This window comes from Dermacentor andersoni, chromosome 5, assembly GCF_023375885.2.
Source record: "Dermacentor andersoni chromosome 5, qqDerAnde1_hic_scaffold, whole genome shotgun sequence".
Lineage (NCBI taxonomy): Eukaryota > Metazoa > Arthropoda > Arachnida > Ixodida > Ixodidae > Dermacentor > Dermacentor andersoni.
This window is the reverse complement of record NC_092818.1, coordinates 12,127,605-12,149,539: the sequence shown is the minus strand read 5'-3', so window position 1 is coordinate 12,149,539 and position 21,935 is coordinate 12,127,605. Positions and strand designations below refer to the sequence as shown.

Sequence of the window (21,935 nt, the reverse complement as noted above, 5' to 3'; positions counted from 1 at the left end):
AAATTGCATTTATTACTTGAAGTCACACCGAAAACCTTCTTATTAATTGTTGTTCAGAGCCTTGATGTTGAAACCATAATTTAGATCCTCAAATATATTCCTTTCTAAGGTGTTTAGCCTTCTTTGGAAACTAACCATAAATTTCTTGTGACTGTAGCCATTTTTGCAGGCCGATCTCAAAGATGGAGACATCTAACACAGTGGTAAAAACTGCACGGTGGTACTTTACTACAGTGTAGTGGTACCGGTGTTGTTGTGCAGTATTGCATGGTAGCAAGGGGAGAATTCTTGCATTGTCTCCTTGCGACAGCTAGCATTTTGAGATGCTGCCATTGAGACTCTGGACAGAGTTGTGAAGCAGTCCTTGAGGATGTGATACAAAACGTACCGGTTAACCATGAGGCATACCGGTAATGGAGCGCCACGCACAACGCATTTAACATAGTGCCACAAATAAACACTTCCTGAAGCACGGTAAACACACCTTTGGATAGCAACTGGGGTTGGGTCTTCATAATGTTCTTTAAAATTAAAATTTCTACCAGGACACAAGTGAATGCACCTACTATGAATGAACAGCTGTAAGCAAGTTACTTAATCACTTGACTTCCTGTTAATAGATTTCGTTATCGCTTTGCAGCTCTTAGGATAAAAATCAAGCTTCCAAGCGGTTGCAATCAAGCTCTCATATCGATGACTGTTTACACATGAAAGACAGCTGCTAAGGTGGACTGAGAAAAAGCAAATCCATCCACCACATAAGTGAAATGCAGAAAATGGCATCTGCAAAATGTGGTAGGCAAGTACAACTCAGTGACTTACGCTTTGGGCCACCTGTGGCTCATCTCAACCCACATATCCTTGGTCATCATCCACCCAAGGCCCGGGAAAAAGTCGGACCGGTGAAGCAACTCTGGGAAGTGACAAGAGGCATTAGGTCATAAGGACATTTTCTAGTCATGCATAAAACAGAAATAAGCAGCTCAAATATTTTGTAGGACAAAGAAGCGAGACCCACCAATTGCAGAAAGTTCCACAAAGCAACAATAAAGAACCAGGAAATATTTCCTTTGATGAGCCATCTTCCAATTTGATGGGAATGTGCAAACAGAAAAATAAGTACAGTCTAATAATAAAGTTATACGATAGAAAAATAGTACTTTTGTTATATTGGACAGAGTACACACCGGTTTCGACTCCGGTTAATTCGATCCCAACCGAAAGTCCCGGCCAGCACCCATACACTTCTTATGGGATAAAATGCTTGTTATTTCGATCCTAAAATCAGCCTTTGTCGGATAAGTCAAACCTGGCTGGTCAATAAGCACGCATCTGACCCTAATGTTGACCGCAGTGACGAGTCTAACAGCGGCAGCTTCAGTCTTCGCAGTGCTTAGGGTACAGTGAATGCGTTTAACATATGTCATCTCACACTGAAATTGGCTATTTTCAGCCTAGCACCGGAAGATTTTACAGTGATACCAGTAGCTCAATATGGATTATTATAGTATGCACCCAATTGTAACTTGTGCCTTTTTTTTCCAAGAAAATTAGTTTGCAAAGTGCTCGGGGATACAACCCAAAACAAGGTCATGTTTGCAGCAGCCTACCACCAGAGGCAGCCTAGCCAGCATCGTCACTATTGGAAGGCGACAGTGGTTGGTGATAGCAGAGTTCACACATAACATGACGACGACGATGCAGCACTTTCAGTCCGATTATGAAAGCACATTCAAACGTAAAGTTACTTAACATGTTAAGCTAGCAGCAACAAGTTGCGTCACATGTTATTGGCATTCTGGAGAATTGCATGTGTCACAGGAAGAACTAGCAAAGTCGTTAGTCTAGGCATGGGCCACCATCCCGTTTGCGATTGTTTCAGAGTCGTTTGATAAATGCAAAATATACAGGGTGTCTACCAAGTTGGCATTCTCAAATTCCCCAGTTTTCCAGGTTTTCCCTGAGTGCCTTTGCAAAATTCCGAGTGATGCAGAACTATGTTTTATGTCAAGACGGGCTGAAACCATATCGCCCAATGCTGTCACTCTCTAGTAAGCATACGAAAAATTTAAAGAAAAACGACTTAGTCCAATTTTAATGCTAAGGAACAGTGTTTATGTTATTCAAAAAGAGAATAGAAGGGAAGGGTTAGTAAAATGCACAGCAAATAAAATGTCTCCGAAAAAAAATTGAAAATCGAGTCAGACATTGTCAAATACGAATAAAAAGGCGATGCAACAGAAGCAAATATTTTCGAATAGGAGCTATTTCTATCAACTGATAGCAAGCTCAGTGGTATGAGGCCCGAACTTTGTCACATTTGAGATTCTCTCTGAACAGCTCGTAAGTTAACCTCAACTGTCCTGACATACTCTCAAACCGCGCATGTTGCCTCAGTGTTGTGTTTCACTGCTTTAAATAGTTTATTTTGGTTTGTATGAGGGACACCTGCATCTCAGCCTCAGCCAACACTATTTTTTGGGCTCAAGCTCCTTCAAAACGGCGGCAGCATGCTTCCTTTCCCGCTCATTCCTCAATGCGCTAGGTCCTTTCTGTTCTTGTCCTCCTTCTGCCACTCGTTCACCCCACAGACAACTTGAAGCATCTTGGTCAGTTGCACAGTCCACATCAGATTTTTCAAACTCCCTAGGGGCTGCGAAAACGTCAGAAAAATCGGCCAGTTGGAAAAAATGCATGACATTTACTGCCCTTAAGGGCTCAAACTGCCACAGGCACATTCGAAAACGCTCTAAAGGCCAGCTGGTACATGTACTATTAGGCATATCGGTGCTCGTACTGCGACAGGAAATACCGGGTACATGCGTGTATAATTAAGGAATACATACTGTGCTTACAGTCACCGATCAGCTTACTGTCAGTTGCCTACAAACTATTTACTAAGGCAATCGCAAATAGAATCAGGAACACCTTAGACTTCAGTCAAGCAAAGGACCAGGCAGGATTCCGTAAAGGCTACTCAACAATAGACCATATTCACACTATCAATTAGGTGATAGAGAAATGTGCGGAATATAACCAACCCTTATATATAGCTTTCATTGATTACGAGAAAACGTTTGATTCTGTCGAAACCTCAGCAGTCATGGAGGCATTACGGAATCAGGGTGTAGACGAGCCGTATGTAAAAATACTGAAAGATATCTATAGCAGCTCCACAGCCACCGTAGTCCTCCATAAAGAAACCAACAAAATCTCAATAAAGAAAGCCGTTAGGCAGGGAAATACGATCTCTCCAGTGCTATTCACAGCATGTTTACAGGAGGTATTCAGAGACCTGCATTGGGAAGAATTGGGGATAAGAGTTAATGTAGAATACCTTAGTAACTTGCGATTCACTGATGATATTGCCTTGCTTAGTAACTCAGAGAACCAACTGCCATGCATGCTCACTGACCTGGAGAGGCAAAGCCAAAGGGTGGGTCAAAAAATTAATCTGCAGAAAACTAAAGTAATGTTTAAAACTAAAGAACAGTTTCGGAAGGGAACAGCAGTTTACAATAGGTAGTGAGGCACTGGAAGTGGTAAGGGAATACATATACTTAGGACAGGTAGTGACTGCGGATCCGGATCATGAGACTGAAATAATCAGAAGAATAAGAATGGGCTGGGGTGCATTTGGCAGGCATTCTCAGATCATGAACAGCAGGTTGCCATTATCCCTCAAGAGAAAAGTGTATAATAGCTGTGTCTTACCAGTACTCACGTACGGGGCAGAAACCTGGAGGCTTACGAAAAGGTTTCTACTTAAATTGAGGACGACGCAACGAACTATGGAAAGAAGAATGATGGGTGTAACGTTAAGGGATAAGAAAAGAGCAGATTGGGTGAGGGAACAAACGCGAGTTAATGACATCTTAGTTGAAATCAAGAAAAAGAAATGGGCATGGGCAGGACATGTAATGAGGAGGGAAGATGGTCATTAAGGGTTACAGACTGGATTCCAAGGGAAGGGAAGCGTAGCAGGGGGCGGCAGAAAGTTAGGTGGGCGGATGAGATTAAGAAGTTTGCAGGGACGACATGGCCACAATTAGTACATGACCGGGGTTGTTGGAGAAGTATGGGAGAGGCCTTTGCCCTGCAGTGGGCGTAACCAGGCTGATGATGATGATGATTGTGTCCCATTACAATAGCCCCTTCCCACGCTTGTTATGCTTCCCTGCAATACTTTTGCGTATGCTTCACCAAGTAACATATCTGTACAGAGGCGAAGCTGACTTTTGGAAACCGGCATTATGCAACGCATCGTGCTTTCCAAGCTTCTAAGCCAATCGCGAGGACCGCAAAGGCGGAGTCTGTGCCATTGCTGACAACAGCGAGTTCTTTCAATAAAAAACACGGCACCCAATGGCAAGAAGCTTCATAGCGAACGTCTAAGCAGTTAGGCCTAGCGTTGCTACAGTAGTGGCTATGGCAACGGATCTGCGTCCGAGAGCGTCGGTTCGAGGCTGCAAGGCAATCAAAATGTCAGCGGTGGTTGCTTTGATTAATGTCGTTTCGGACCTGCGGTCACGGCAGAACCTCCGGAAAATCGGATGGCGAAGAGTTCTTACGTCCGAAATTGCAGACGTTCTGATACATTGACTCTATGGGGTACGTGGTGGTGGTGCCGCGAAGCCGTCCAAATTATCAGGAATCCGGAAAGTCTGTCGTTGATTGTACACTGGCAACTCCTCCAGCCGACGACAGGGCATCAAAGACGATTCATTACGATTCCTGTCTGTTACTCGAGCCAGCATTACCTCGACTTTCGACCCTTTCAATAAAATTACAGCTAATTTTCCCTGATAGAAGAACAAATTCCCTGAGTTTTTCCAGACTACTCAAAATCCCTGAGAATTCTTGGTATTCCCAGTTGGTAGACACCCTGAATATAAAACGCACTACAGACCATACAGAGGACGACACATTGTGGTTCTTTACAGACCGTGATAATGATGGACATTCTGTGAAGGTAAAGTTAGCTGGCTTCATTTTTTTTCAGAATCGGAAGCAAGCTAAGATTTTTTGGTTAGAATATTGGGTGCATGTTTGATTTGTACTTTGTTTAGGAGCTCCGAGGTCATTTCTATATTACTTTTCTACTTCCAACCCATGGCAAGTGGGTGCATGTTCAATTTAGAAACATGTTAGAATCAAGACGAATACTATCTAATGAATCATCGCCATGTTTTGGCTTTTCTTCTGCCTATTGTTTAATTTGACCATTTTCGTCAGCACCATCAGGTCGAATTAATGGAAGATGACTGTTTTTATTTAAGCATATATTTGCTGCATGCCAATATCAGGGATAAGACATTTTACACTTATTTCCATATATATACAGGTAAACCACAATATAACCAAATTAAACATAACATGTATATAATGAACTAGTTAACTATTTATAACTTCCTGTCCATAAAGCATCATGTAGTTGGAACCTCAATATAACGAAATTGCACAGCCTTCGTAAAGACTGAGACAATAAATGAAAACTTCCACAAATGCAGATGGTCAAATGGTTGAATTACAAGCGCCTGCTTGTGAACACAGCTCTCAAATCACGTGACCAACAGCTACTGCCGAGGAGCACCGTCATGTTCCGTGATGAGATCCTATTGTGCCCGCACGCTGTACGCTTTGGGTGCGAGTGAAAGCCTGAGAGGGTAAGCCGAAAAGGGTGGATGGCTGGATGAGGACCCACGCGAGCAGGAGAAAAGAGGAGAGGGGAACGCAACCAAGCGTGTACAAAACGTCAGGGGGGTTGTACGGAGTGGGAGGCAGGTTGGCACACACCTGCATGGCTGTCAGCGCGGCTGAGCACATACATAGCCCATGCACCCTGCTTTAGATGTAATCTGTGCCAAGAGTGGGCATGCCGAGATGCCATGGCATCATGTGCGCTGTCTTCCAGTGTGTTCAGTACTCGAGTTTGCGTAATCTCGAGTTTTGGAGACGCGTTGAAGTGAGAGGCAGACGAAACATTCGCTTCCCACTGCAGGCGCTTTTCATGATGGCATCATCCCATGGCGAGGGATGCTATTAACCATCGGGGCGAAGAGGATGCAAAAGCGTGGCTGGCCTTGCTTCCCATCACCGATGCGAAGACATTGTCGACACAGCATGAAACCGTATCTTTCATCGGTGACTCTCAAATTCAACAAAATGAAACAAAATCTCTTTTCTCATTTATATTTGCTATTCCCAAATGACTGATAATTTGGAAAATTTTGCAGCCCCTTCCGTGTAAGAAAAATTCATCGCTTACTGTATTTGCATAGATGGTCAAATTTCAATGTAACCTAGTTTCGACATAACGAAGCAAATTGCCAATTTTACTGACTTCATTACATCGAGGTTTAGCTGCAATAATCTGTTACGTAGAGGCTGGACTGTACTACCACCAAGTAGAACAGAGATAATGTTAGAATTTGTTACTTCATGTAGTACTACAGTCTACGACCGATAATTTGGACTCCACGGGGAACTTAAATAAGCCCAAACTATTGAATGTCCGAAAAAAACTAATGTATCCAAAAAGGATAATTTTATTAACCTTTTAAGGCCCCTATGCAAGAAATAAGCGGTCGATACATTGCTGCATGCACCTCCGCTTACGTGCAAACAAGTATGCCTGTATTTCTGCCAGTTTTGTGCTGTAGCTGTACACCGATGCAAGGACTGCAAAGGCTTGTGTTTGCATGTGAAGGCTCCAGAGCACACGGCACATCATCATTATCCAAGTTCGAGTCTCTGACGGTGGGAGAACTTTCGATTATTTCAGCATCGTTCAGTTCAGCACGCAACAACACCGCATTGTCGACATCAGCAAAGTCTTCAAATGTAATGACTGCAGAAATCGGCACACCGCAGCCTAACAGGTCATTAATGATTTCCGTATATGAGCATGTTGTGGCTGGTGGAAGGTTCAGGCTCTTCAGTTGTGGAGTCATTCGGACTGCGACTCAAAACTCCTTTCGAGTCAGATTTCAATGGCACCATTGATGCTATTTGATGTGGCCTGTCAATAAGTTCACAAGACTTCTTGGTGCCAAAAGAGCGGTGTCTGGAATGCAAACTAAACAAACAAGCACAGAATATCGGAACGCTGTACCAAAGGCAAACTCAACAGAATGGCAAGAGCAGGCCATGTGCAGGGTTGCTGGAATAGAATGTGATGATCGCGATGTTGATGCGACCTATAATTCAGGCAAAGCCTCCAAGATTGGCATTTGCAGTTAAATCTCTGAGGTGTAGTGCTGCGACCAAGGCAAGGCCTCAGGAATTACAGTATAACATGCAATTTCTGAGGCCATACTTGATGTCTCGAGTCTCTGAGGCCATACTTGATGTATTGTCAAGGTTGCCAGAGGAGATAACGGCAGCACTCTGGTGGTAGAGTCGGCATACTGGACAGCCATGGACAGAGTCCAGATATTCTAATGTAGAGCTGGTGGCTGTCTAAAATATCGCTTGTCTTTACACATTAGGTCTATGGGGCCATTGGCGGTGCCATGAAGCTGTCCGAATTATGGAGCATGTCTGGATTATCAGTGTCTGATTTATCGATCAGTGACTGTATATGCATACTCTGTCCCCAATTAAATTCATTTTTCATGACAGCTTAGAGTCATTGTTACCACACAAAAGGAAACTCCACAGGGCTTTCTAATAACAACAAATGACAGAAAACCAACCTGGGTCATCCGCTACAAGTCCTGCTTTGCCATTGTCATTCCACGCTGAGACACAAAAGAGTGTTGGGTCACTCTTTAGAATTGGGTGCAATGCTAGGAAGTATTCAAAGAAGTCTACAGACAGCTCCAAGTCATCTAAAGGAAGCAAAGAAGAAATCATCCCATCATGATAATGCAAAATGGCCATGCTGCCCTTGAAGGACATAGTATGAAGTTACAAATGTACTCAATTTTGTAGCTACCATAATTTTCCGGTGAAAAATTGTATTTTCATAAAGGCACTGTTGTGTAGGGTATTGTGAAAGAGGACAACTAAACAAATATTCAGAAATGGTCAAAGAATTAGTGAATGCACTGTGAAGAAGTGGTTCATACCTTCAACGATGAGTACCGTGTCATAATTGAATTCAAAGAAAGTCTTGTTGAGTGCCCAGCCATAATGCCGTGCTATCTTGTAGTAGCCTTTAAATTTCTTCTCCTTGCCCACTAATGGAATGTCACTTTGGTCAGGTTGCTGCAGAAGTGAAAAAAAAAAAAAGACCACCACCACAACGCTCATAACAATGTACAAAACAATACTCATACCAGCTGCTGTTTGCAAATAGTAGTAGTGAGACTATGCCTATTTATGCCTTTAACCACAGATCACTAAACCCTTTGCAGTCATGGGCATTTATCCAATTTGTGGCAGTTCCAGTCAAAAGCCATTTCGCGCACTTATACGCCACACAGTAAAAGCACTCAGGTAACGAAACGCATGTTAAGCAATAATATTTCAGAAAATGTATGTATTCCTGAGGCTTTCAATGCTACTTGAGCACTGTGTGGTAGCACTTGAACCACTCTCCTGGGTGGAAGCCAGGATTTGCACTGCAGGTTGTAGAGTCCTCATTGTTGCTTTCTTCTAAAGTGCTTTCATGTGAGGATATTTGCTGACCACCCGAAGGAGAAATATATTTGTCCATGGCACTAAAACCACCTTGTATTTCACTGAACTAGTGCAAGTTTTACCCATGAAATGCATACGCAGGAAACGTTGCCATCCTGTCAGCACATCACACCACAAATTGCCTCAAGCGTGGAAGACGTGAAGACGTGAAGTTGAAAAGTTCTGAAAGCTGGTGCTACCAACTCCAGTAACTGCCAATTGCGAGCACACATGTGACATGGGCGCTTTTTGAAGTCTGGCCAAAATTTATTTTTTTAGTGCCGACAAGGGCCTGACAAATGACTACAAAGGGTCAACACAAACTCCAAATTGGTGGCAATCATACATGCATCATTTCTGCAGTTCTTTATCAAGAAACATAGCGGGATGGAGAGGGACACAATAGCGGTATACTAGAGGAAAACGTTTCCTTCTCTCTTTTGGCTTCTCGACACTTCACGAGGATGTGTAGGATGATGAGCCTGTCACCACATCTACCAAAGGTTGGAGGTTCACTACCAGTCAATAGAAAATTGTGAGTACCATATGTACCATATTCTGAGACAACGGAATAGGACATCAGTTCATTGTGTTTTTGTAACGGAAGGCCAGAAACCTAACTTTGGCTTAATCAAGCGGAGCTTATTTGTTTCAATGTCCCACAAGTGTTGCCATTGGCTTCGCAATTTCGTTCGCATAAAAAGGCTTGTGATCTTTGGTAGGAATAGCAGCAGTAGGATTAATAGCTTGCGATGTAACTGATGTGGCCATTTGGCCTGCTAGCAAGCACATTACCCTTGATGCATCTCTGGCCAGGTACCCAGCATATTGTCACATGTCTACGGGATGAATAAATATTGCAGAGCTCAATAAAAACAAGATTTTTGCGTTTTCTTAAAGGCATTAGTGCTTTAACAACACTTAATAAGGCAGTGAATATTATTGCTTTCTCTAGGTTTAATTTATGTGTTTAAGCACAAACAGTACTGCATAGGCTTCTGCAGTAAAGATACTTGTATGGAGGTTCAAAACACCTGATTCAGAGAAAGAGGGATGAACAGCTGTAAGACACGCCAGCACGGAACTTTGATGCATCAGTGTAGAATTCAGAACAAGAGTACTTCGACTGGAGTTCACGGAAATGCATGCGACTTTCAAGCTCTCGTGCATATTTTGTAACCGTAACAAGAGATATATCACACTATCACCTGCAACTCCCAAGGCAGTAGCTGCTTAGCTGGAGGCATTAAGCTATCTTCGAAGAGTGGGACATCTATTTCCACGCTAGGCTCCCTCATACACAGTAAAAAAGGCTATATCACAGAAGGTTGATTCTATAAAAGTGCAGTGCTTGTCGAATCGTTAACCGTTATAGAACACGGATGTTCAAGGTTAGAGTGCACTTTGAGGAAATATGTGAAGATGATGTACGATCTCCACAAATGGGGTGACCACTCATTCGATTCAACATATACAAGTTTTCAATGGGGCTTGTTCTGAAGGTGCCTGCGGCCAGGCGGATGCCCAGATGGTGGACAGGAACCAGCATATTTAGTGCGCTTGGGGGAGAGGGGAGCAGAGTTGTATACTACGGCACCATAGTCTAATCGTGATCGAATGAGGCTCTAGTAAAGATTCATTAAACACTTCCTGTCGCTATCCTATGCTGTGTAAGATAGTATGTTCAGTAAGTTCATTGTTCTTAGACATTTTGCTCCGAGGTATCTTATGTGTGGAACGAAAGTAAGTTTAGAGTCACGTATAATACCTAGAAATTTGTGCTCTTCGTAAACAGTTATTTGTTGTCAGCACAGTTCCACACAAGGATATGGAACCAGGCCTGTCTCGTAAAAAAGAACACAAGAACTTTTGTGGGGGTTGACTTTAAATACATTTTTGTCTGCCCATTTAGGCACCTTGTTCAAGCCATGCCGTGCCTGCCTCTTGCACACTGTGAGGTTACAGGATTTGAAGCCTATTTGAATGTCGTCCACGCAGACGTAATAAAAAAGGCCAGTGGCAATGAAGCATGAAGTGTGGTCATCTTAATGATAAAGAGTACAGCTGAGTACCCCTCCCTGAGGTACACCAGTTTCTTGTATAAAAGGCCATGACAATACGTTGCGGATTTTGATGCGGAAGGTACGATTGGACAAATAGCTTTCCATTAGGTTTAGCACATTGCCATGGATGCTGTTGTGCCATACTACGTGCACCACAGGGCTACCACGAGGCGACGAGAGCTCCCACTTCTATGCGACGAATCAAGAATTCGACACGGGAGGCGACTTCAAGAAGCGCCCAGCCATCTCTGCGATGAATCAAGAATTTGACGTGAGCGACGTCATCCCCTTGCCCCGCCTGGTTCCTGCCAACGAGAAGTCACCCAAACTGGTTCCTGCCGACGAGGAGTCGCTGAAGGGATTTAAGGGAGAAGGGAATTGTGAGGAGAGAGAGACGCTTCCAGCCGCCCAGTCAGTCTGATGAGCTCTTACTGCTGCCTGTACGCTATCATACACTATCTGGAAATATTTTATAAAGTTTTTTGTTTCTTCTTTGTATGCGGAAAGAGTCCATTTTTCGTTCTCCACCCCGAAGTCAGAACAATGACCATTCCCGACAAGTCTCAATATTCCATAGCATCACGTGTCGTATGCCTTCTCCATGTCAAGGAATATGGATAAGAAAAAAACAGTTTCTGTACAAATGTGCCACAGAATTTCCGTCAATGCGCACAAGACGATTAGTTGCAGACTGCCCTTCTCCGAAGCCACACTGATAGGGATAAAACATTTTGTTCAGTTCAAGGAACTGTACGAGTTGATGATTAATAAATTTTCTCAAACAGCTTACAAAGGCAACTTGTGAGAGCTATCAAGTGGTAACTTGCACACGCCGACAGATCTTTACCTTGCTTCAAAGCAGGGACCATAATCGCTTCTTTCCAAGCTGGTGGAAGATATCTAGCAGCCCAAATAGTGTTGAAAAAGCAAGTAGTGTAACTTGTGTATCAGTGTGTACGTTCTTAATCATGTCATACAATGTTCTATCAGGTCCCGGTGCAGAGCTCTTGCATGCGATAAAGGCAGCTCTCAGCTCGGCAATACTCAAAGGATGGTTATATTGTGTGTTTTGTGGGGATTCACACTCAAATGCCTTACATTCTTCTATTTGTCTGTACTTCATGAAGCATTGTGAGTGGCGGATTGAGCTAGACACACGCTCAAAGTGCTCCCCTATGGAGTCTGCCTGACCAGAGGCAACGGATGGTTTTGCTGCCCTTTTAGCCTTCTTGGGCCATTCCACACTTTCACCACCTGTGTGTATGAACTTATACCTGAGAGGAACCTCATCGAGCTTTCTCTCTTTGCCTGACATCGTGTTCGCCTTCCCTGTGATTTTATGTGTTTGAATTGAATGAGATTTTCCATATTCGGCGATTTACGCAATGTGCCCCATGCTTTATTCTGCCTCTTTCGCCCATCTCTACAGGCTGCCTTCCACCAGGGAACATGTCTTTTAAGTGAACCACCATTCGTTTGCAGGATAAGCTTTTCCGCAGCATGAATAACACATGCGGTAAAATATGCGACAGCATCATCTGCACTAAACTTGTTTATAAAATCTGGTGATAAGTAAGTTGATTCTTTAAAATGCTCCCAGTCAGCTGACGCTACTTTCCATCGAGGAATATTGGGAGGGTTGTAATGCCACGCTAATAAGTTTAAAGTTACAGGGAAATGGTCACTCCCAGAAGGATTGTTGACGACATTCCATTCCAGGTCAGGCAGAAGAGAAGCAGGCCAAATAGCTAGATCAAGGAGGTTAAAGAAAATTGCTGGAGTGGAGGGGGCGCCCGTCAAGTGAAGCCGCCGCAACGCCATCTTGCGGGGGGCAGAAAGCGAGCCATTCTCGGCAGCGCGCGCCCAGTGTGTGGATGTGTTGGTGCATGTGTACACGAAGAAGTGCTGCTTATTCACATGCACAGCACGTAACACGACCGGAACAAGCATGGTTGGTTCATGCGTGGCTTACGGTTGCACAAACCGTGTGAAGATAACGCCAGGAGTCACATTTCGCAAGTAAGTTGCGCACGTGAAAGCTGATTCTGACCTGTCGTGCTGCCGTGCTCCTTGCATTGCGGCGCGCATGTGAGCGCCCAAAGGCGTGCCCTTAACCGTTAATGTCTTTACTGCTAGGTTTCCAAAGGATGCTGAGGTGCGTACACTTTGGGAACGTGCTGTTCGTCGTGAGGGCTGGAAAGCAAAAGACGGAGACCGCTTGTGTTCGGTTCATTTTACTCCCGAATGCTTTGACCGGACCGGACAAACGACACGGCTGCGCCCAGGCACAAAGCCAAGCCGGGAGTGTTTCCCGCATTCCCGGAGTGACTACAGGCGCCGGTAAGCATGATAAATGCTCAAGACAGTTGCTGCTTTGTATTAAAACATAGTGGGCTGTCGGAGCCGCGCGTGAATATTATTGTAAGAGAATTCAAACGACTCTAGGGGATTCATGTTGACCGTTAGTGAATTTGTGTCTCTAGTGAACTTGTGCCTCGGCTCTTTGTGCTTCGTGCGAAGATCCCGATAGTTGTTCAGTCTGAGATCTGTACTTTCAAGGCTGATCATATTTAAGAATCAATGAAAATTCAGTATGTAGCATTAGTCATGGCATTAACAGCGAATAGTACCACTGTTTGTATTTGCAAAACAAATGTTTGTAACGAGGTTGTGTCATTTGGATGTGTGGCTTCATGCAAGCCATGCATAACTGCATTCTGAAAGGGTGCTTCTTGTGCTTTGAATTGCATTTCTTTATGAAAACTTTCAAGATTGTTCAATTCTACATTTCAAGAGAGTGCATAAAGAAGATGAATAAACGCTAATTACTGTACGAATTCGTTTTTACTTTACGGCCTGTAAAACATGCTGCAGTGGGTTTTGGCTAAGAGATCTCCTGATCCCCAGGTCATGGGCTCTATCCCGGTTGCAGCAGCTGCATATTGGTGCCGATGAAATGGAAAAACGCCCTTATACTCGGATATTAGTGAGCGTTAAAAAAATACAGGTGGTCGAAATCGATCCCCAGACCTCCAATACAGCTCGCCTCATAGCCCACAGTGTTTCATTGGAACTTTAAAATCCGTTAAACATATAAAAACTGCTGGAAAAGGCGGAGAACAGCGCTGCGAAGCGCTTGGCAAGCCGCTTCTTGCCCCCCGCAAGATGGCCACCGCCGGCTTCACCTGAGCCCATTGGCCGGTGTAGGAGACCTCCACTCCAGCAGTTTTTATATAACCTCCTTGAGCTAGATTTATCGATGAATATGAATCATGCTGTATGTTGTAATACAGTAGATGGGCTCCTCCTTATTAAATAGGCATGCACCAGAGGTCAAAAGTACATTTTCAATGAGTTGACCTCAAGTGTCGCAACGGGAGTCTCCCCACAGGGTGTTACGAGCGTTAAAGTCACCCACGAGTATGTAAGGTTCCAGATGTTGATCTAAAATGTTATAAAAACTTTTTCCGAGTTGATCATCATCATCATCAGCAGCAGCAGCAACCTATTTTATGTCTACTGCAGGATGAAGGCGATCTCCAATTACCCATGTCCTGCGCCAACAGATTCCAACTAGCGCAGAGTTGATAGTTCGGTGGCATATATACAAAACAAACATTTACCAACTTATTAAAAGAACTGCCTGGACCAGCACTGCCTCTAGGGGTATCGTAAGGCTACATGATGACAAGCTACAGACTTGTCTGCAATGATCGCTACGCTGCCGGATGAAGCATGAGCCTCGTCACAATCTTTTCAGAATATGACATATTGACGCAGAAAGTTTTTGACTAGGCTTCATGTGTGTGTCTTGAACACACAGCAACTTTGGGTTATGTTTATTCAGGAGTTATTCTGAATTTCTGGAGAAAACCCTTGACATTCCGATATAATATTTGTGTATCCATAATCACAGTGTTTTGGGCTGTGTGTTGAAGAGAGGAAAACTATGTTAACCTACTGGCCCTTATCCAGGCCCTGTGATGCGGGGTTTGCCTTTCTTGGTGCCCTTCAGGGAGTTGCGCCATTCCTTCGGCATGTGGGACGCCGATAAAGATGTATCCATCACCTCCGCTGAGGCACCGGATGCCCGCTTGTGCGTGGCGCTCACTTGTGTTTTGGGACTCGCTGAGCGAGCAGAGGGCACAGAGGTTTGCTGGCTCTTGTTGCTAGGTGGCGGAGCAGCGCAAACTACTTTTGCTGGAGGGAGGGAGGGGGGGCAGCTGGTGCTACCACCGGTCCACGGTGTGGTCCGAATGGTCGCCGAGAACCACTGTGTCACTGCCCCCTGCCGTGACACTTCGGCATACGAAGTCCTCTGCACAAATGAACGCCACTTGCGTGCCTGTTTCACATTGAGCGTTATGACCTCCTTTTCTTTCTTCCACGGTGGACAAGACCTAGAGGACGCCGAGTGCCTGCCACTGCAGTTTGCGCAGTGGGGTGCATCACCGCAGTTGCCAGCAGGATATTCATGTGAGACAGCCTTCCCAGCTCTGGGAACAGTGGCCGAATTGTTGGCATTTGAAGCAGCAGTGTGGATTTAGTATATACGGTCTAACGCGGACGTCTTTCACATAACCTGTTTCAATAGATTCTGGTAGTGTGCTTGTGCAAAAGGTCTTAATGAGGTGTTTGGTGGGGATCTCTTTATCATCTCGCCTGATCTTAATTCTTTGTACATTTGTTATATGCTGATCCTTCCAGTCCTCAAGGGGCTCAGATTCACTTAGGTCAAGTAGATCTCGTTCAGATACAGCACTATGTGTGCTCTTAATCGGTGATGTGAAGATGGGACACACTGTCCACAAGTTCACCATGTGCGACTCTAGGGTGGAACACAGGGCAGACTGATTGGTTGTTGAGATTTCACAAACCAAAGCAATTCAGGGACCATGAGTGCCTTGGCAGATGACTGTGGATTAACTTTGACCCCCTGGGGCTAGGTACCTTGAACATATACACTCGTTGTGGTACCTTTTCGTTTTGCTCTACAGATTGCTTCTCTGATAAACTTGTCCATTTTTGTTCATGCCCAGCAAAATTCTCAAAATATAATACTGACTATCTTATGTTTTTCTATTGTTGTTGCTTTCTTTGTACTTCTTGTGCCACCCATTTCTTTGCTCTGCAGATTCTTTGAAAGAGTTGCCAATTTTGTTCACCCTTTGCAGGAATGTACAAAGAGTAATTGAAATCAGAAATGTCTTTTTTTCTGTTTGTGCTTCTTGCAACACCTTTCCTTTGCAACGCAGAATCCTTCGGCACATTCGCTCTCCTTTTGCACTTGGAGTTGTATTTAACTTTACGAAAGCAGCCACTACAATCTGTGCTTTCTTAGCCTTTGCTTTATTTTTTTATCTGTTATCATTTTACATCATCATCTGAATTTGGTTCTCTCTCCTGTTTCGTATCTATAGCAACTTGTTGCTGCCTGCCAGGAACTGCCAGTCAAGCCCAATGTGGCTTTCGCAGGCCTGACTTTTGTACCTTTTCTATTGAAAGCAAGCAATAAATTATTATTATTACTATTATACAAGGTGTGGTACGCAAACTTTTCTGTACCTCACCTAAATCAAGTTGTGGCTACCACTGCCTATAATTCTACGCACAACCTTGTGGTCACCAGTAGAAAGCTATGGTGACCGAGCCAAGGTGGCAGGCAGTATTATCAGACTGCAAGACAGATAGAATGCAGTAGAGAGAGACCTTGGCTATCAGCGAGTGATAAGTAAAGCCAGAAGAATTGTCTTGTGGCACTTTCGCAAGCTTTACTGCACTTTTTGCAACATGAGAGTGAAAGGAAAGCATGCAATTTTCTGCTCTCAAACCACGTGGCATGTGCTAATGTACTGCTTTTCTCAAAACTTAGTACGCTGTAGTCTGGGCTACTGCAAATTTCAAATAAAGCAAATTCATTATTATGTAGGTTTATTATGCCAGTAGAGAAAAAAGGGCTGCATTATTATTATGACATGAGGCAATCACAGGGGTGATTCAGTGGCCACAATTTATGTTGCCATTGTCATAAAAAGTAGTACGAAATAACGTTATTTTTTAGAATACTAGAATACTACGGCCTTGAAATAGATAAGCAACATACTATGTACTTTGAAGTGTAAATAAATGCCCTCCCGCTCTTATGTCCAGAGGTATGATGTACGCCCAGCAGTTTCAAAGCAAGCCACTAGCACTAGTACAACAGTGCAGTAAAACCTGAATAACTATCATCTCGTTAATTCAAACAATTGGATAATTCAGACACATCCTCTGGTCCCGGCAGGTGTATGCATTATTTAATTAGATCAAACTTGTTAATTAGAACTTATTGGGCCACACGTGCATTAATTCAGACAACTCTCAGAGCTCGGTGATAGCGGAGTGCTGCAAAAATGGCCAGTATGACACTGCGCTGGCCGTGTGCCTTCACAATTGCTCAGTTGCCATCCACGATTGCGTCCACAGCCACCACAGTCTCGTCCACAGCGGTTGTGGCAAACGGTAGTTTCGTTCAGACTTTGTGCATGCGTTGGCCATGTGCCTTCATAAATGTGTAGTGGCCATCTACGACTGTGTTGACATCGACCGTTGTTTTGTCCGTAGCGGTTGTGGCAAAAAGTAGTTTTGTTTTAACTCTGTGAAAAGCTGTTGAGGATTAAGAGCCCCGGCTACATTGCAATGAATGGACAATCTGTTGCCGACCAGCTCACTGGCAAAAAATGATCGGGGTGTGCGCGCAGTTGTGAAAAGCGTGTTTCAGATGAAGGCATGCACTGCAGCTACGCTGCAAAGAAAGTCGCGAGGCCTTTGCTGCTGCGAGCGCTAATCAGTCACAAGACGATGAGAATTGCAGCTTCCACACTGCTTTTGTGCAAAATGGAAACAGGATTTGTTCATCCATTTAGTAAATAAAAGTGTGTTGACGTAGCAAGTATTTGTTTATGGTTTTCGTGATGCCGTCAATAATTCGACATTCGGTTAATTCGGAACTTTCCTTCAGTCCCATGAAATCTGAATAACGGGGTTTTACTGACACATAAGTGTTGACCGTTACATGCACGTCACAGAAAGAGGGAACACACTTGCCTTAATAAGAGTGAGTTGGTCACCATAGTCTTGAATTGCTTTGGAGGTCAGGGCATGGTTGCAATCTTGGCTCACTATGATGGGGAACTGCTTCTTGGAAGGCCGGTACCTGAGAGAACAGAAAAATGGCAACTGGAACTCAACCATCTCACACCCACGTCAGGTGGGAGGCGACCTGTGAACGCAATGTCCCGAGCTTTCCACTTGCTGCAGTGACAGCTGAATAACGTGGATTAGCAAAAGCAAGACTATTGAAGCACCTTCAAATGTCTGCTGGTGTAATGCAGCACATTCACAAAATTACATCAAATATGTTTTGTTTACGAGCCACCTGTCTTTATTTCCACACGGTCTTGCTACAAGGAATTACCGGCTAGGTGGCATGTACAGACTACCACAAAAGTTTATGGGACACAGGTACTATGATAAATGCAACTTTATGCTCTGTTAAGGCATGCTGCTTCTAATTTGACAAACCACAACTGGTCAAAAAACCTTGAACGTGAGGCTAAGTGGCCAGACTTTGAGGGAACCTAACATTTTTTGCAAACCCAGTGTTCCGAAAACTTTAGTAAGCAAATATACAACCTGTTACGCGGATGGCACCATCTCAAAATTCATCAACAAAAACGGGAAAGACAGCAGTGATGCAGTCAGTGGCTTCACGGCTGCCAGAGTGAGAATTTGACTGCAGCTAATGCAAGACGTGCACAAATTCAATTAAACAATCAGTAAAAAACAGGTAACAGATTTTGCTGCTGGTTAAGGACAAATACTGTTATGCCGACTGTTTTGCAGCAAGTAAAAAGAAAACTGCCTAATCAACTCCATGATCATTTAGTGCAGATTTGAACAAGTTTTAAGAGCTGCAAAGAAACAGTAGTAGGTATTTGAGTGCCGAAGTAAAACATATGCAATTCTGAATAAAAAAAGGATTTTTGTCATATTTCCCCCTTTGGACGTAAAGGCAGGAGGACATAATGCATCAAGTTAGTGGGCTGCACTAATGAATATCACCCGAAACTTAACTGTGTGGTTTAACATCTTGAAACTTCCCAGTGGTTTATGCAGAACACCTCCAGACAGCCACCTCTGATTTTTTAACCCTTTGAGGGTCAATGACGTAAGTATACGGTGCCACGAACAAGTCCCAAAATGGTCGATGCCGTATATTTACAGCGCCGTCTGTACGTTTAAAAAGCATGCCAATTTCCTAACTTTTTTTTTTCTGTCATGTGCTGCCACTATGTGGGAATACAGGGATTTTTTTTCGCACGCCTCCCTCTCTTTGTTTTCGTTGCATGGTTTGTTTTAGAGCTAGTTTGCTCCCGCGCCTCTATTTACTACCGCTGGTGCACTGGTGCGCGGGCGGGCGGCGGTTCGGGTTTTGTTCCGTGGGCGGTGCCGGTTTCTTGCGCTTGCAAAACTGATGGCTAACTCGTTACTGATCGCTCAAAGGGGGACCACCTCTATCTCGCTCGTTTAGTGTTCACAGGGGTGCGCATAGGAAGGATACCACCGTGCATGCGTTTCCGCTGCTTTTTTTTGACACTCGCGAAAACTAATTGCCTCTGATTGGCGATAAGATTAAGATTAGCGGAAGTTTGTCACACGTGGTGCTTTTTTGACGAGCACAGAGCCACACAGATTTCTTGAGTGCATGCACCTACGCAGTTCGATCACGCTATGGATGTACATATTAGTGTAAGAGCGGGAACATTTGAGTCTTGCGAAATATTCTCGTGTGTGCTTTTTAAGGGCCTTGAACTATGTGTATAAAAATGCATCAAATTTATAATCCTTGTAAGTTTATTTCCTTTTTATTGTTATTATTCATGAATGAAGAGTACATATATACCAATGCAAAATATTTTTTTCTCACTTTACAGTCACCCTAGAAAAATTGCGGTAATTTTTTTCGAAATAAGTCCCTAAGAAGAATTGGAATCTGCAATAAAAGAAATCGACCCTGGGCGGTCGCATATGGCGAAAAAAATCTACCCTCAAAGGGTTAAAGCGCACCTACATCTGTCTGTACACATGCATTTTTGTATTTTCCCTCCAAACGAAATATGTGGCCGAGAGTCGAACCTCTATGACCTCATGCTCGGAAGCAGAATGCCACAGCTAGTGAACCTGCAGCGGGTTCCAGATGGGCGCTGCTGTCACAATACCCAAACCCAACATTATATCCAGATTGTTCAAGGTTTTTCTTTTCTTTTACTTCAAGTGGTGCGATTTACCTCCAGAGTTGTTTGCTTTGAGCAGCAAGCTTGGCACCCACTGCTGCTTGCAATATATAAAACTTCTTTCCTTGTGAACCTTCTTGTCAATGACTTGTAATGGCTAGTCATCAGTAGTTTTGGTTTCGTGCTGGCTTGTTTGAGCATTTCATTTGCACGTATGTTAACCCCCTTGCATGCCCTTGATTTATTAAAATTCATCAGTTGAAGTAGTACTAGCACCCTGTCCTCTTTGATTTCCTTCTCCCGTTCACAATATTCCTTTTGCACTGGAAATTATGCCGCAGCAAAAGCGTGCCTAAACCTATTCTCTGCAGTCAGCTCTCGGTATGCTTTACATAAATTGTTCCCAGAAGGACGCACCAAGCGCTGCCTTGCCCCACTCCATTACTCACTGCAGCAGCTGGTCAATGGGGCGCTTCACCGTGACCCTGTTGCACGCAAAGAGCAGGACAGCGATGACCGGACTGTCCTTGGTGGGCTGGCCATGGCTCTCATTCTGGGCCTGCAGAAGCTCTGCAGAGGGCGAGTAGCAGTAGCACCAGAGTCAAGACACAGAAGCTTGACGCGAAGCTTTTAATCTGTCACTCACTCACACACAGCACAACTAGCATTATTTGTGGAGCGATCTGAATGCTCGAAATTTCACCTGCCCAACCTAATCACATCAACACTCTTTAGCCAAAAACAACAACCTTGAGGACATCTTGTTTACCTCAACCTCTCAAAACCGGAACACCATTTCACATCAAAGAAAATTAAAACAACTTGTTCACATTTATGGCCGTGGGGAGGACACTGGTGCAAAGAAGATATTGATATAATTCAGCAAAACCTAATTTGTATGGTAACTACTTATTTAGCAATTGATGAGCTGAACTATTCCCCCAACTGAAAACTCCCTCCAGCATGTGAAAAACTTAGCTCTACATTGGGTTTACAGTGCTTAGATCAGAGATTTTAGGCATCAAATTCAGCATAACAAAAATGATATGTTGGACTTTGTGGACCGGGCACAGTAGATATCTTAACATTTAAGGTGCAGTGACACATTTTAAAAGTCCTAGAACATACAAAACACTTCTCACACATAAAAGGATGATGTTTAACCAGTAGTAATGTTGGGAACTACTTGTCAGGTATTTTAACTTGATACTATGCTTGTACGGGTGTCACACGGTACATTCTCAATTGTTATCAAGCCTTATCTGGATCAAATTTCTAGACAAGGATTGGCTACCTTCCGCAGTGAGCACTACGAAGCCAAGCACAATCAAAAGATTCAATGCCGATTGGGCTCAATCATGATCAAATATGCACCTTGTGACACCCATATTAGTTTCAGAATACCAGACCTGGCATTAGACATTATAACGATGGCACGACACATATGATGATGTTGCCCATAAAAAAACAAAAAAAAAAACAGGCGCCATGCATGTATTTTTTTGAGGGGGCTGTATTGGTGCGTGGAATGTGTAGCGATTGCAGGAACGTAGTGAGTCAATGTATGCACATTATATGCACAATGCACAATGTATGCACCATATGTGTACTGACACATTAATCTCCTTAGTGCCGAAACCTAAATCGGCGCATAAAAAGGTATTAAAGTAAATTGCTTAAGTGCTCATGCATGCTTGTATTTTTTCTAGCATTTAGAGAGTTTGGACTTTCATTGAACGAACACATACACACAAGACTCCATAAATGTTGTGTCAGTACATATATAGGGTGACAAGAATATTATTCATATATCCAAAGTTCTGTACAAACATGTACTGCCATTAGTTATGTTTGGGCAATGGACGCTGCAGTGATCAAAACAATTGTGCCAGTGGGTGTGAACTTCCCCACTACCGAAGTTCAAAGTAATGAACTCTGTTTCAAATGCGCTATATAAAAAGCTTGCACTTAC

The 21,935-nt window shown here is 43.7% G+C and overlaps 1 protein-coding gene across 4 annotated transcripts in view; it reads right to left on the bottom strand.

Moving 5' to 3' along the window:
- LOC126530128 (alpha-1,3-mannosyl-glycoprotein 2-beta-N-acetylglucosaminyltransferase-like) overlaps nucleotides 1–21,935 on the bottom strand; it is a 112,276-nt gene that overhangs the window by 15,777 nt on the left and 74,564 nt on the right. For all 4 annotated transcript variants that reach the window (XM_055070113.1, XM_055070114.2, XM_050177564.3 and 1 more), the window contains 5 exons: nucleotides 20,413–20,533; nucleotides 17,775–17,883; nucleotides 8,073–8,211; nucleotides 7,698–7,832; nucleotides 823–913 (listed from right to left, as the gene is read on the bottom strand). In XM_055070113.1, the coding sequence (XP_054926088.1) occupies nucleotides 823–913; nucleotides 7,698–7,832; nucleotides 8,073–8,211; nucleotides 17,775–17,883; nucleotides 20,413–20,533 (595 nt within the window). The remainder of the gene's footprint in view (nucleotides 1–822; nucleotides 914–7,697; nucleotides 7,833–8,072; nucleotides 8,212–17,774; nucleotides 17,884–20,412; nucleotides 20,534–21,935) is intronic.